Below are 15870 nucleotides of genomic sequence, written 5' to 3' on the forward strand. Positions count from 1 at the left end.
AAAAAAAAAAAAAAAAAATCAATAGTCCCTTACAATTGCCATTCCTGAAATAATTAAGTAGATTCCTTGTGGCATTTCACCTCCTTTACAAATGATATCTCCATAGTCAAAACAGGCAAGTTTGGCTCTTTCCTGGGTGGGAATAAAAGGAAAAGAAAAAGAGAGTCAACATATATATGTTATATATATATGATTGTATATATGTTATATATATATGATTTTATATATAATCATATATATATAATTTTAAAGCTAAAATAGCTTCCAAGTAGCATAAAACACAAACTATATTATTGGTTTATTACTGAACTGTAACGTGCTAATGTACCACATCAACTTCTAGAAATAAAGGAACAGGCAAACAAACTTTGACTTTGTGATTAGTACTCAGCATAGTAACTGATATAACTGTGGAATGAATATGCACATTAATGAATGAAAACTTTCTTTTCAGCCCCATTTGGGGCTTGGGTTATAATGGTAAGCTAAACAGTTTCCCTGCCTTCAGAACAAACTTTTAGTTATGTTGGGTAGATATTTACAATCAAATGGGATAATTATGACAAAGAAGACAGGGACAGGGTGCTATGCAAAAAAAAAAAAAAAAAAATGGGGCAGAAAAGCCACAGGATCCTATCTTGGTTGTTCAGTGAGGCCTTTACAGCAGACAGGACAGCTAAGCTGAGACTTGAAAGAGGAGGAGCAGATAGCTCGGATAACATGAGTTGAAGACCTCCAGGGCAGAAGATTCATATATACAAAATCCAGAAGCAAACTGAACGTCTGCAGTTAGGGTAATAGCAAAGACTGTATATGTCTCAGGCAGGGAGGGATGGAGACCAGGGTGGAGCCATCCACTAGGAATCAGCAGGTGCAGTACCTGCATCTACAATACTTTTAGACACTTATAATAATGTTTTAATGTCTTTTAGAATCAGGAGGAAAATTAGTTTTAGATAAAGAAAAATGTTTTAATATATAATACTAATATATTCATTGTTATACTAACAGTCATAAAGTCTAATTTTTCATAGTTTTGTGGAGGAAGAGGCCCATGAAGGCAGAAGTGCCCAGGGCCCCTGAGAGTCATGATGTTCTCTGGGCCCTCTGCAACTGCCCTGACTTCATGTGCTCTCTCCAGCACCGCTCCTGCCAGGGGCCTCTGTGCTGCTCCTGGAACACACCAGGCACACTTGGCCTCGGGGCCTCTTTGCACCCACTACTCCCTTTGCCTGGAGTGCTCTTCTCTAAGACACTACCTGGCTTGCTCCCTCCCTTCTTTCACATCTCTCTTCAAATGTCACCTTATTAGAGCAGCCTTCCATGGCCGCTCTGTATTACCTTTTCTCTCGTTATTTTTCTCTAGCACTTATAACCATCTGATAGGCTATATGTTTATGTGTTTGGTGTGTTTATTGTCCATCTCCATTCATATAATATAAGCTTTATGAAAGTAGGGACTTCGGCCAGGCACGGCGGCTCACGCCTGTAATCCCAGCACTTTGGGAGGTCAAGGTGGGTAGATCACTTGAGGTCAGGAGTTCAAGACCAGCCTGGCCAACATGGTGAAACCCCATCTCTACTAAAAATACAAAAATTAGCTGGGCGTGGTGGCACATGCCTGTAATCCCAGCTACTTGGGAGGCTGAAACAGAAGAATCACTTGAACCCAGGAGGCGGAGTTTGCAGTGAGTCAAGATTGCACCAGTGCACTCCAATGGGCAGCAGAGTGAGACTCTATCTCAAAAAAATAAATTAATTAAATTAAATTAAATTAAAATTAAAAAATGAAAGTAGGGACTTCATCTATTTTGTTTACTGCCATATCACCAGACCTAGAACAGTCCCTGACATTAGAGGATATTCAATAGATATTTGTTGAAAGAGTCCAAAGTCCTGTTGCAACCCTCAGCTGACAGAGCACGAACTTGAACACACCTCAGTTCTCACCGTTCCCTATTATACTACGGCCAATCAGCTTTACTTTTACACTATCTGCTTGGTCTGTATAGTAACTTAAATTCGAGACCCTTGCTCTAAAAAATGTCTCTCCAAGAGCGTACATCGAGAAGTCCAGAACTCCACAACATAAAATAGAATGGGATTGGTAACAGTCAGACACATATAGCTACTCGTAAGCAGATAAGTCATTGTGAAAAACTATCTTTGTCCTTTAGCCTCAAAAAGAGATTTATTCCTCCTCTAGACTTTCCTGGGCCTCCGTCTTGGCTTTTCCTGAATTGGCCAGTATGTGATATGCTTTTCTGTTAATCTTTCATTAGGGAGTGGAAAAAATAGTTAATTATCACCAAACCTGAGCCAGAATAGAAAAGAAAATCTTTACCTTGAAGAAGTCAATGAGAACATCTTTACCTTCCAGCCAAATGATGTTGTGAAGGTATTTGTCAGGAGTTGGGGGTGGGATTGCCTTTGGAAAGTTATTTAGTGCTTTTAATTTTTTAAGAAGTACCTAAAAACAAATAATCAAAATAATGGGGATCAGATCCTGTAACAGAAAATGGACAGTAGGCAAAAACTAAGGAAATCTAAATAAACTACTGTTAGGCAAGTATAACCTTGATGTTTGACTCACAGCTTCTCTCTTCCTATCTAAATTCCTCTAACCATTTTTGTCCCTAGTCTCCCCTTACTACTATTTTCACTGACTTATTAACTCGGATTGAACCTATCATCTTCATAATTCAATTGACACAGTGGATGGAGAAGCAGAAAAATCTAGTGAGTCTATAGGATGAGCCAAAGGAAGATGCCATAGAGGGCAACCCTGTTAGGAAATGGAAAATCTAGAAAGTTTTCTACATCTCTGTTCAAATCCCTTCCTTAGGCCTTGTCACATAGCCTGGCTATTGTGGGTTCTATAAAGTACTCTGTGTCCTTTTGATAAATCCCCCAACCATTTCTTTCCTGACTTAGTTCAAGTTGGTTTCTGTTACTTGCAATCAAGTAGTTTTGACAAATGGAGTGTACTGGGTAGCATTGGCATTCGTCGTCCTTTGCATTATCAAAGGCTGAAGGTGATTATAGACTTACCACCTGTGGTTAAACAATTTTTTTCAATCTCCCTCCTTATTACACACTGCTAAAGTAACCATGAAGGCTGGGGTATTATGCAGATAGAATCAAGCAGAATTACCTTATTTATCTCAGTGCTCTCATGCTTATCAATAATGCCTCTTGAACAAAGGAAGGTGAGATTTTTTAGAGCTTTAGCAATCACATTCCGGATTGCCTGTTTAGTCTTCAAAGCAATGACAACATCACGACCTTCATGCTCTATGAGTCCTGCAGCAAAGAAAATAAAATTCAGTAAGTGGCCTGTGCAATAACCACAATAACTAATATTAGTATAATACTGTATAATTTCCGAAGCATTTACCAATATTCTTTTATTCTAGTTTCATGCAGAACTCGTGAGGTCAGCAGGACAAGAGTTATTTTCAACCCTATTTTATGGACGAGAAAATTGGAAACTGGCTTCCCCCACCAGCTAAGAGAAAATCACTCTGTCTTATCCCTGTGGCATCTCCTCTATATCTCTATTATGGAACTCATTACATTATCATGTTACTGTTTTTACTTCTCTGTCTCATCCTCCATATTGTATAATTTTTGTTGGTTAGATGAATACGTGACAGAATGAAAGTATCCCTGGACTTTGGCTGGTAGGTCTTTATGAGATCAAGGTGCATATTCTTTCCCCTTTAGTAAACCTGAGAAGACATGAACTGGACTGTGAGTCAAGGCTAAAATTGCATCTGTTTCATCTTCGTATTCAACATTGAACACAATGCTTGCCATATCGAAGGTACACACTCTTTTTTTTTTTTAACCAAATGAATTGACCACTAAAGTGAAAGGTAGCAATGATCAAAAGCATAGGTTTTAGTGTCAGATACACCTGGGCTAGAAACCTGGCTCACTACTTACTAGCCATAGGGCCTCAGGCAAATTAACCTCTCTAATAATAGTATTTGCCTCATAGAGTAATTATAAGGATTAAATGAGATAATGTACATAAACAGCAGTTCTTGCCATGATAAGCATTCAGTCATCAGTTGCAGTAACCGCATGGAAACAAGCACTGCCTTTTAGAGTAGTGAATTGAGAAAACTTTGTAATATTCCATACTGATCTAAAACATAAAAGCAGCTGTCCTAACCCCTAATCTTTAAAAGCACAGAAATAAAAATCTGTCAATATGTAAATGGCAACAATGGGTCATGGGTTTTCTGAGATAATGCCAAAATATTCTAATCTATTGTCTCTAAACTTACACTTTCATTCATTATACCACATTCTTTTCATTTTGATTTGGAAAGTGTAACCCCATATGGCATCTTACAATGTGGTCATGAATATGAAATGGTTTTACTTTATTTTCTTTTCTGATAACTTCTATTTATTAAGGGCTTTCCATATGCCAGGCCGTCTACCAGATGCTTTTGCACACACTGAGAGCCTGGCTCACAGCCCCACATGAGGAAAGCTGACCCAAAAAACTTGGCATAAAATCCTTGGGCTCCTGCTCTGTGCTTCAAGTAAAGTGGAGTGACTGGAGATACTCAAGAAATGACATTCGTTGCAGCCCTACATTCCAGAGTATCTTTGCAAAAACAAAACAACAAAACAAAAACATTTTGGTAACCTTTACGTGTCTTTTTCTTCTAACCTTGAGGACTCTGACCTTGCCACCTTAATACACTTTCCACACTCCTCTCATTCTTTCCTCTACACCCCCATAACAACTAACAGGACTCTGCTAACTTTTTCAATTATCTATTGACACGCTCATATACTCCACAAGATTCTGCACTGTTTAAGGGTCAGGATCTACCCATCTTTGCTTTCCCATACCTGGCCCATTAGCTGTGTTTAATAAATGCTTGTTGAATGCATAAATGAATGAGCAAGTAAATGAAAGCATGAATTGTTCTTCTTTTATTAAATTATAGGATAAGAAGGTCTGACTTTAAGAACTCAGATACTTCAACTACCTACCTAATTCTTTGACAGCATCCTGTTTGTTGGTTTCCAAAATTTCATATAGTTTCTGTAAGAAATTAAGACAAACACGTATTTCTTATTATTGATATAGTTTGTGTCAGAAATTAAGAAAAACATGCATTTCTTCTTATACTCCTGAGAAGTATACGTATTATACCAAGTATAGTTCTGGCTTTCCTTTTATTTTTATTTTTTGAGAGAGTCTTGTTCTGTTGCCCAGGTTGGAATGCAGTGGTGCGATCTTGGCTCACTGCAACCTCCACTACCTGGGTTCAAGTTATTCTCATGCCTCAGCCTCCCAAGCAGCTGGGAATACAAGTGTGGGTGACCACACCCAGCTAATTTTTATATTTTTAATAGAGATGGAGTTTCTCCATGTTGGCTAGGCTGGTTCGAGGAACTCCTGACCTCAGATGATCTACCCACCTCGGCCTCCCAAACTGCTGGGATTACAGGCATGAGCCACCACACCCAGCCTGGCTTTCCTTTTAAATTCAGAGAAAAGGAAGTATGGTAGAGGACATTTCACTTAGTTATCTTTAGAAAAGCTATTGACTCAATTCTTCCCTCTGGGTCAATTCTGCTGCTTTGCCCATGCTCAGATGTCAATCTCAATGAGTCTAGTACGGTCAGTAGCTTGCATAACTACTGTGCCTAATAGTTATCAGAAAAGATCAGTATGTACTCCACTGTGCACCAAGGGGAATTCTCATAGGCAGCGCCTGATTTGGGAGTGAACCAACTGAGCAGCTAGTTGGGAAGCTATCCTATCAGGAGCACAAAAAGAAGTGGAAAAATGAGAAAATACGGTATTGATTTGTTCATATTTCTAACAAATAACTCCTTAGATAACTGAAGAAACCACTGCACTCCAGGGCTAACCAATCTCTGCTCAACCAATCATACAACAGGTATTTGTTGGATGCCCACTATGTCCCAGGCACTTCTCCTCTTGAAGCTTACCCTCTAGCTTTGAGTCACTGGGGAGTTTGCTCTTGGCTACACTAACAGTCCTGAAATCACACAACTGACAGTTCTTCAGGGTTGTCAGGTACAGATGTCTGAAACTCTGCCCCAAATAATGCATGGCATAGTGCTCTTTATAGCAAACAACTGGGTTGTTATCTAAAGTTTAAGCAAAGTTAAATTTTTGTGGGGTTTTGTTGTTGTTTTTTTTGTTTTGGTTTAGAAAAAAATCACATGTAATGAATCCCTCATTTTGAATATAAGAATAAGGTGTGTAATATTTATTAAATTATTTCTTATTACTCGATAACATTGCATCAATATTGGGAAGGTGCCAAATTACTAGCCTGTCCACAACCAATTACCATCCTAGTCCAGCCCTGCTTACATAGCTGCAAAGATAGCAGCTAGGCCCCCTTCACACCAGACTAGACTTACAGCAACCCTGTAAGACTGCTCCAGAACGCCTTTGCACAAAAGCACATGAACTGACTCCTGCCTATAGAGACAGCACAATCATGAAAGCCTGGGGATACATTTATTTTTCTTAAGGTGAGCTGCCACAGGCCAATTTCCAGAACCAAGTCAGTTTCAGAATAAACACCAGTTAGACATCTAAACACATCTCAAAAGGCCATTTAAATCTTTACTGGTGCCTCTTTTAAAATGTCACAGGAGATTCACTTCATCTGTGACACCTCAAGGAAACTGCCCTCAGATGCCTAGAAGGCATCTTCTCCCAACTCCTGAAAACACAGTCTTAACTCCCCCCACTGGCTCTTGTTTTTCTCTCTTTTCCTCCTACTTCTGAAATCTTTTCTCCTATGAATAGCTCAGTGTTCTTTCTAATGCAGATCAATCCAGGCTTTGAGTAGTTCTTTTAATTTTCTTCTCCATTCTTCAAAGTAAAGCAACAGGAGAGAATTCTGTTACACATTAATGTTCAATCCAATAAAGGTAGATATCTTCACAGCCTCTTTTCCTCTTCTGATTTCAATAAGTAAAGAGCCTCTCTTGACTGAGGTAATGTAACCATCACCACAAAAATAGGCACCATAACCAGAAGACATAACCTCCAGGCCATCCATGGTTTTATGTATCCACACATAATCATTGTAGTAATCAGGATTTAAATCCATCTCTGGTTAAAAATCAAGAATGTCACTTGGGCTGAGAAAACACCTTTCAGCTATTGATACTGCTCACCTTAGCCCCTCACTGACACATGTGAAAATGTAATCAAAATCACCAAACATTGGGGGCAAAAACAGAATGAAATATAGAAACCAAACACAACAAATAGGAGAATGAACCCCAAGGAAGCAGAATTAACACAGGAAGCAAAAAATCTTTTAAGATGAAAAGAAGATTCTAGGTAATGTTATATTAATTCTTTTAAAGCAAACAGTTGTTATGAAAAGGAAGCAACTACAGTTTTGGAGATCAAAAGTAACTATCAAAAAAGTTTAAAAGTTTAATAGAGGGATTAAACAGAAGAATGAACACAACTAGAAATTTAAAAATTTGTAACCTGGAAAATCAGCTGAAAGATTCTCTTTGCAAAGAGCAGAGTTGACAGTTATGAGTGAAAAATAAGGAAGTTTTTTATCTAAAGAATGAGTCTCCTTTACATTATCAGGCCCAAAGAAGCATGAGAATGAGACAGCAGTCACGTTCCACTTTCCCTACTCTTTGCAAGTGGCTGGTAGTAGACAGACTGGTGTGAGGGAGCCTGGTTAGGAGGGGATTCACTCCAACTCTAGACTCCCATCTAGTACTTACCGCATAGTGGCTGGAAATGAAGAGGGTCTTAAATGACAAAAAATAAATACCTCTACTCACCCACCCCACAGTACCAGGATTTCAAGTTTTCACTGTCAAATCTTTGTTCTCTTTTCCTCTCTTCCTCTCCTTGTAAGGCTTACCCTTTCTTTGAAGACGTATTCAAGCCTCAAATCCTGCATAACGCCTTTCCAAGTGCCCTGTCTTTTAGAGAGTGTTACAGAGACATACTAGATCTCTTCTCTATACTCTGCACTCAGAAAAGAGATAATATATTTTCTGCTATGAAGATAATGAGTTTGATGATAACAACTGAAATGTAATGATCAGAGACTGTTCTCTGCAGCACCTCATATGATATAATAAACAACTGAATCCATTTCAACTGTTGGAATTTGTCTGTTTGGTCAAACATATATAGAACCCGTCTTAAAAGAAGTTAATACACCTAAGGTGTTTTTCTCCCCAAATGACCAGTGCTTGTTTCTCACCTGATATGTTGATTCATGGATAGATATTTGTTTTATTAGAAGTTTGGCATCTTCTTGACTTTTGATATAGCCTTTTGTAATACTATACATCAAGCTGAGGCGCTTTTTGATCTGCACATCTGCAATACTTATCAGTATTGGTACTATTATCTGGAATAATGAGAAGAAGAAAAAAAACCTGTAAATTTTATGAGGAAAAGCACCCTCTGAGGCAGAAATTCATAGCATCATCTCCAGACCAGCAACAGCAGAGCCCACAAACTTGTTAGGAATGCAAATTCTCAGGTCCCACTGGAGACCTGCGGAATCAGACACTCTTGGGTGGGGTCCAGTAGTCGGTGTCTTAGCAAGTCTTCCAGGTGATTCTGTGCCTACAAAAGTCAAGACCCATTCTCTAAAGAAGGTAAAGCTTAGTGAATAATTGACTCTTGCTTTAGGGAAAAGTCTCTAGCACTGCCTTTTCCCTCATTCTCTGTACCCCCAGATTTCAGAAAACCCCTAACCATGTCTCCTAACCTAGGTCATAGTTACTCACTGAACAAATCATCTCTCTGTGCCTCAGTTTCTTCACTTGAAAAATAGGAAACTTAGGGTATCTAAGATCCTGCTTAGTTCTATATTTCTCCAATCATAAGCTAAGGCAGGCTAGTGTCATGACTTAAGAGAATGGGATTTTAAATATACACCTGTCTAAATTCAAATGCAAGCTCTCCTATTTACCAGCTCTGTGACCTTGAGCAAGTTATTTACTGACTTTGAGGACTCAGTTTCCTCATGTGTAAAATGAGGAAATAATATCTAAGTACCAGAATTCCAATAGAGCTGCTCCTCAAAATCCACTCAGTCACTCACACAGACAGGGGGCTTCCCACAGGGTTAAAGTCACGTCAGAGCACAGGCGCAGATGGTGAGGGACTGGGTAACAAGGGAAGAAAAAAAAAAGTGAACTGGGAGATGGCATTATAGTGAAGGAGTTACAAGAGCAGAGAAGAGAATTTTTTTTAAGCTGCTATTTTGCCTTTGAAACTTTGGGCAAAGGGAGAGATGTTTAAAGAAGATGTTTTCAAAGTTACACTCTGCAGTGTACTGACACTCTTTGAGCTGTCCTTTAGGGCACCTAAAGATCACCAATATTCTTTCAAGTTTTCCAATGCAGGTTTGTTTCTTTTGAAAGCCACATTATGCTGAGACTGGCTATGAGCCACCTAACTTTACAGAGTGGTGAAATCTACCTCACAGAGCTATTCCATTAATTAAACTAGATAATTTATGTAAAGTGCTTTACACAGGTCCTGGAAAACAGTGAGTGTTCAATTAAAAACCATGATAATATACTTCACTGAGATTTGTCAGAGCATGCTAGACAGAAGAGATGACTGGTTCGGAACATTGCTGCCCACACTCTAAACAGATTTGGTTTATGTAAAGTCCCTAATTAGGCAAAAAGAGTCAGGCTGGTGGGATCAGGGGAAAGCAAAAGGAAGCCGCAGATAAGCTGCAAGTCTGCCTTTCTTCATGGACCAGGTCGCATTGCCCTCCTGCACAAATAACTCAAAATCTTCTTGTGCCCAACAACCACCAGACTCCTGCAAGTTAGTTCACTGCAACCGTGGCATTAACCGCACAAAGCCCTTTTCAACAGACAGCATAAACACTATCCTATAAAATCTCCAGCAAGCCTTTGTTTCTTCGCAGTTGGCTTCTTCCTTGCAGGCTGCCCATTGTTTCCCTGGCAATGTATTTTTCTACTGCCTCTAATAAATAAATATGTCTTTCTTTATCTACAACTGTCTTGGTAAATTCTTTTACTGCCACGCCGCCAGCCCAGATAGTTGTCGCTCCCCTGTGACATTTTCCACAATAATACACTTTTAAATCTTTGTTTCATTTTAAATACTCTTCACAAAGTATTACTTCTCAAATAATTATTTTACATTTACCTGTATACGATCTCTATATAAATACTGATTACCTAAAGAAACTTCTACCTTTGATTTTAAGTCTTTGCCTCACACAACACATCCTGATTTCCAGGGTAGTGTACCTGATGGTGGAGTTACACCTTACATGAGGGCTTTGCTTCAAACTCAGCTCATAAGGCTAAAAGCACATTGAATCAAAATTACCCTTTAAACCAGGTACAGCAACTCTGAATGGTAATTCTTATGAACACTAAAGTTTGGTTACACCAATGTAGAATAAATGAAGGAACAAAAGAGAAAATCTGTAAGCACAAGCTGGATAGTCAAACAATTCTGCCTTAAAGATAACTATTATATGTTGTGGAGAATGGGGACTAGGTGGGGGAGTGTAATGTGTGCATTTTACCATCAGGGTTTATAGCAATTTTTTTTAATGTTAAGTCTCTGTATATAACTTTAATAAATACTAACATAATGGATTTGCTTGATGTAATAAGATTTAAACAACAACAAACATGGCATGGCAAGTGAAACCATTTAAAGTTTATGTAATGCAACTCCATTGGAAAGAGAGACAGGAGGTTTAAGATTTGAAACTGAAAGTGTAAAAATCTGCCTTCAGTATCAAAACCAGAGTCATGGAATGGAGGCATAGTAATTGTTAAGGCAATTGAAGGCCACGGCAAAATTAAACTCCATAGGTAGTATGCTATGTGACTGTGGAGCTATGGAGGAAATATTTTTGTTTCTGTACAGTTTGGGAGACATGAACAAATTTTACTGAAACTTAAATAATTTGTCTTTGGGTTACCCTGCTTCTAGTGACACCAAGATTTTCATTCATTCACTCAACATATATTTACTAGTGTTTACTCTATGCCAGGCACTGTTCTGGAGGCAGAGGTTACATCAATGACCAAAACAGGCTGAGTATGGTGGCTCATGCCTGTAATCCCAGCACTTTGGGAGGCTGAAACAGGAGGATTGCTGGAGCCCAGGAGCTTGAGACCAGCCTGGGCAATATAGTGAGATCCCATCTCTATTCAAAAATGTAAAAAGAAAGACCAAAACAAAGATCTCTACCTCGTGGAGAGTACATACAATATACAGTAAACAGCTGATAAGTACTATGGGGCAAAAATTAAAGTTAAGCAGGTAGAAGAGAATCAGGAGGATGAGGTAGAAATTGAGGGTGTGAAGGGTGGGTTGCCAGTTGACATAGGCTGGTCAGGAGAGGCATCTGTGACAAGGTGAGATTTGAGCAATGGCTTGAAGGTGATGAGAAAGGGAACCATGCAGATACCTATTGAGAGGGTGTTCCAGAAAAGACAACTCCTGCTCTCATTTCTTTCAAAACAATGAGGTTTTTTACTCACCTAACACAATGTAAAAAAAGAATTTTAAATTTTTATTTTATTATTTATTATTATTTTTTGAGACAGGGTCTGGCTCTGTCACCAGAGCCATCATTGCACTCTGTCTGACTGGAGTGCAATGGCACAGTCTCAGCTCACTACAGCCTCAACCTCCTGGGCTCAAGTGATCCTCCAACCTCAGCCTCCCAAGTAGCTGGGACCACAGGTACACACCATCATGCCCAGTTAATTTCTTAATTTTTTGTAGCGATGAGGTCTTGCTATGTTGCCCAGTTTGTCTCAAACTTCTGGACTCAAGCAATCCACCCACCTAGGCCTTCCAAAGTGCTGGGATTATAGGTGCGAGCTACAACTCCTGGCAAATCTTAATATTTTAAAACGTGAAATCTTACCTTGAAGAGAGGAAGAAATCTAATTATTCTTAAATATCCCATTATTACTGTAAGCTGAATAAGAGCCAAGTTGTCTGGTCTCAATTTCACAAAGTATACACAAAAGATATCAATGATTCCAATAACCAGGATAAAAAATTCCAAAGTATTCCAATATTGTCGAAAATATTTCCTTTTCAAAATTATTATCTGTATAGAAAACAAACATCATTTCATAGCACCTATACAGTAATGTTGGGGGGAAGGAATCTATACAATTAACAATTAAGTTCTTAACTACAAATGAGTTATATTCAAAAGTTGAGCTTTAAGTTATTCATTTGGAATCCCCCCAAAATTCTTTTAACTCTTCACCATTTATAATTTGGTTAAAATATATACTCTATAATAAAGCTGGAATGCCAAAACAAGCAATAAAATAGCAACAAACAGATTCATTGCAATACTATTAATAATAAAGTATGAAATAGTAATGCTCAGAAATCACCTTTTACACATTTATACTAATAATTAACTCACATTTTATGACAAGGACCTAGCAAACCAATTCTTATTCACTTATTTATTTCTTGCATCATTACACAAGATATTTGAGGGAAACATCCATGTCTGGATTTTCAATTATCCTTTACCTGATACTTGAGAATCTCTCTACTTTTATGATACTTAACTGATGTTCAATACCATGACTCTTACACTAATTTCACTATTAAACTTGGAAAATTCAAAAAGGTTACTAAAATTCCAGGATCTCATCAACTGTCATAGCAAATGGTTCTTGGTATCAAGTTACTTCAATAATATGACAAAATAGATTCAAAATACCTGAATTGCTCTTTTTATAGATTCTATTTCTAAACAGTACCTTCAATGTTGATTCTAATACATATAAAAACATAAAATAGTAGTTTATTGATATCAGTGCTGACACATTTAAATCTCTTGCCATTGGCCACAGATGTATTATCATAGGATAAATATATATCAAATTTATAATCTGTCCTGTATATTCAAATTCTTCAGAAAATACTATGTGAAATATAAAAGTCAGAAATGCATTACTCCTGAAAAGAGATCAAATAAAATGTTAGATCACTTAATAATTAGCAGCTGAAGTTCAACATTTGTTTAAATAAATAATTAAAATTAATTTGAAGATTATACATAATATAAAATAAAGGAAACAAAATCAAAAGCATACTTTCTATACATAAAATCATAATGAAGAAAGGTAAAAAATATGATTTTAAAATCCATATCAGGGATGGGAAGCATTTTTAAAACTCAAGGCTACAGTACCTTGGAAACAATGCAAAGATTCATAAATAAAAGCAAAAAATAAATAAATTTAGAGGAAAACAAATCACACATTGGATTGTTTAAAATCAAGAATGGGAAAAACATTATATTAAATAATTACTGTGACATATATTTATTAAGACTTTTCATTCCATCTAAAGTGGAGCATGACAAAAAGAAATTCTCTGGATATATGTCAAGGTCCTACACTTTAGATTTTTTGTATATCTCTTTAAACTTATTAAATGGAAAAAAGTTAAAAAAAATTACTAGAATTTGTTATAAAGGTTAATCCCCACTTAAAATTTAGCAGCATTAACGCCCTTGGTATGTTCTTGTTTTGACATGTTCTATTGGTAGAAAATTGTGTCTCTCTGCTCTAAAAGTATGTAAACTCACAATTTATAAAACTAAGTAAAATATCTACCCCAGTTAAGTAAAATCTGTGTTTTGTGATGTTTTGGAAAATTGGTTACAAGTATTATTAAGGCCATGTTGTGTTTTTCCTAATTATAGATCAAAAGAATCACACAATAGAACAGATGAAATTAAACAGAGCTAGATCTAGTCTATAAAGTTAGCAATTTCTCATCCCTGCTCTATGTTATATCCAGAAGAATATTAAGCAGCCCACAACACACTATAACCCTCAGAAACAGAAATTAAAACTTGAAGGATCCAAATGTGACCATCCTTTTTCCCTTCCTGACTACTCTCTAATAGAGATGTCATTGAAGCTGCTGAAACAGAATGGAGGAAGAGAAGCAATCACCACTCAATCAGTGAAAATAAACCGTAATATAGTTTTTCTTAAGGAAAATTGAGATAAGCTATTCTGACAATGTAGAAATGGTAGTATTTTCAAGTATGTTTCTATTAAAGGTTCACAATACTTACTCAGGTGGAATAAAATGTATCTTTTCTTTATGATATTCCAAGAAAGTTAAAACAGTTTTAAACTTCATAAGCCAACTTCTAGTTCTCATGTAAGTTGAAACATCATAAATACTCATGAATCTAACAGAGAAAAATGTACATATGTGTTATAATAAAAAGCAAGTGATATACTTTGGGTTAATATAAAAGGGGAAGGTGTACTAAGTATACACTTAATATGGACCACCAAATAAGCTCAGTTGCATGCCTCTGCATCCATCTACCCATCCATCCATGGTCATGGTACACTAGTAGTTTTAACATGAGACCCCTGCTGCCTCTGTTGCTGACCAGAGGTTGAACGTAAGTAAAGCTTCTCTAGACCATTTCTTTAGAGTTTGGAATCAAGCTTTCCTTTGTCATGTTGGTCTGTCCCAACCCTCTCCAAGGCCCTGAGGGCTCTAACTTTCCTAACTTTATTCCAGGGACTGGTAACAATCTTCCAAATAGATTACCTGGCTGCTGAAATGTTATCTATCAGCTAGCCAGGATCTCCTAGTATTATTGCCCCACAGCTTTGTGTTAGATCATCTATTATCTAATGTTTGCCAGGACTGTAACCAGATATTGTTATATCTCTCAGATACTGAGCTTTTCCCACCAGACTTAATTGCACTTGTCAGCACCAGCAGTTGGGTCAATTCTTCCAGAGCCTGCTCCACCCCAGGGAGCAGTCTAATGGCAGCCTCCAGGCTTCTGAACCTCCTCTGTCTGGCAACTTAAAGTGAAGACAATATAAAGGCAAAATAATTATAATAGTAATTGAAGTTATATAAGTTCCCTTTCATGGATTCCCTAGTGTCTTACCTAATTACATGATAGTCCAATCTTTCTCCAGACTCCCCTAATGTCACCAAGGTTATAAAACTTCAGGGGGAAAAAAAAATAAACAAAATAAAAAGTAGATGGATAGATGGATGGAAGGACAGACAGATGAACAGACAGAAGATGGATAGATATAGATATGTGAAATAATAGATTGATCAATCTGGACATTTAATTCTCATTTTATTCATTCTTCATCATATAGCCTTTCAATTTTGGAATATCAATTAAAGAAGTGTTACACTTACTTTCCTTGGATGGAGTAATAGCATTTTGCCGCACCAATTAATATCCGGGCTGCCTCTATTTCAAGAATTCCATTGTTACGCTGTTTTTCAAAGCTACTCTAAACATACATTGAATGAAGAAAACAAAAGATTAAGACATAAATGGAATGTATTCTTAACCCTTACATAGCCCTCACTATTATTACTGAACTCAATATATCAAAATACGCTATTACAAAAAATTATATAGTAGGAAATAAATTTCATTCAATGCAAATGTTTACAGAATACTCATTTTTATAAAGTACAGTCCTGAATGTTACGAGAGATAAAAAGGGTCTTAGCTTTCTAGAGACTCAAAATGTACACCACTCAGCCAGGCACGGTGGCTCACTTTGGGAGGTCGAGGCAGGGGGATCACTTGAGTCCAGGAGTTCAAGACCAGTCTGGGCAACATGGTGAAACCCCCCATCTCTACTAAAAATACAAAATTAGCCAGGCATGGTGGCACATGCCCGTAATCCCACCTACTCAGGAGGCTAAGGCAGGAGAATCGCTTGAACCCAGGAGGCGGAGGTTGCGGTGAGCCGAGATCATGCCATTGCACTCCAGCCTGGGCAACAGAGTGA

At 37.5% G+C, this 15870-nt stretch overlaps 1 protein-coding gene across 1 annotated transcript in view; it reads right to left on the minus strand.

Annotated features, from left to right (window-relative positions):
- SLC9C2 (solute carrier family 9 member C2 (putative)) overlaps positions 1-15870 on the minus strand; it is a 107851-nt gene that overhangs the window by 24053 nt on the left and 67928 nt on the right. The window contains 9 exon segments of the mRNA XM_017866919.1: positions 34-132; positions 2345-2470; positions 3155-3303; positions 5020-5071; positions 8265-8414; positions 11955-12143; positions 12820-13018; positions 14151-14270; positions 15263-15360. Coding sequence (XP_017722408.1) covers positions 34-132; positions 2345-2470; positions 3155-3303; positions 5020-5071; positions 8265-8414; positions 11955-12143; positions 12820-13018; positions 14151-14270; positions 15263-15360 — 1182 coding nt within the window.

Source organism: Rhinopithecus bieti, unplaced genomic scaffold (assembly GCF_001698545.2).
Source record: "Rhinopithecus bieti isolate Rb0 unplaced genomic scaffold, ASM169854v2 scaffold_1853, whole genome shotgun sequence".
Classification (NCBI taxonomy): domain Eukaryota; kingdom Metazoa; phylum Chordata; class Mammalia; order Primates; family Cercopithecidae; genus Rhinopithecus; species Rhinopithecus bieti.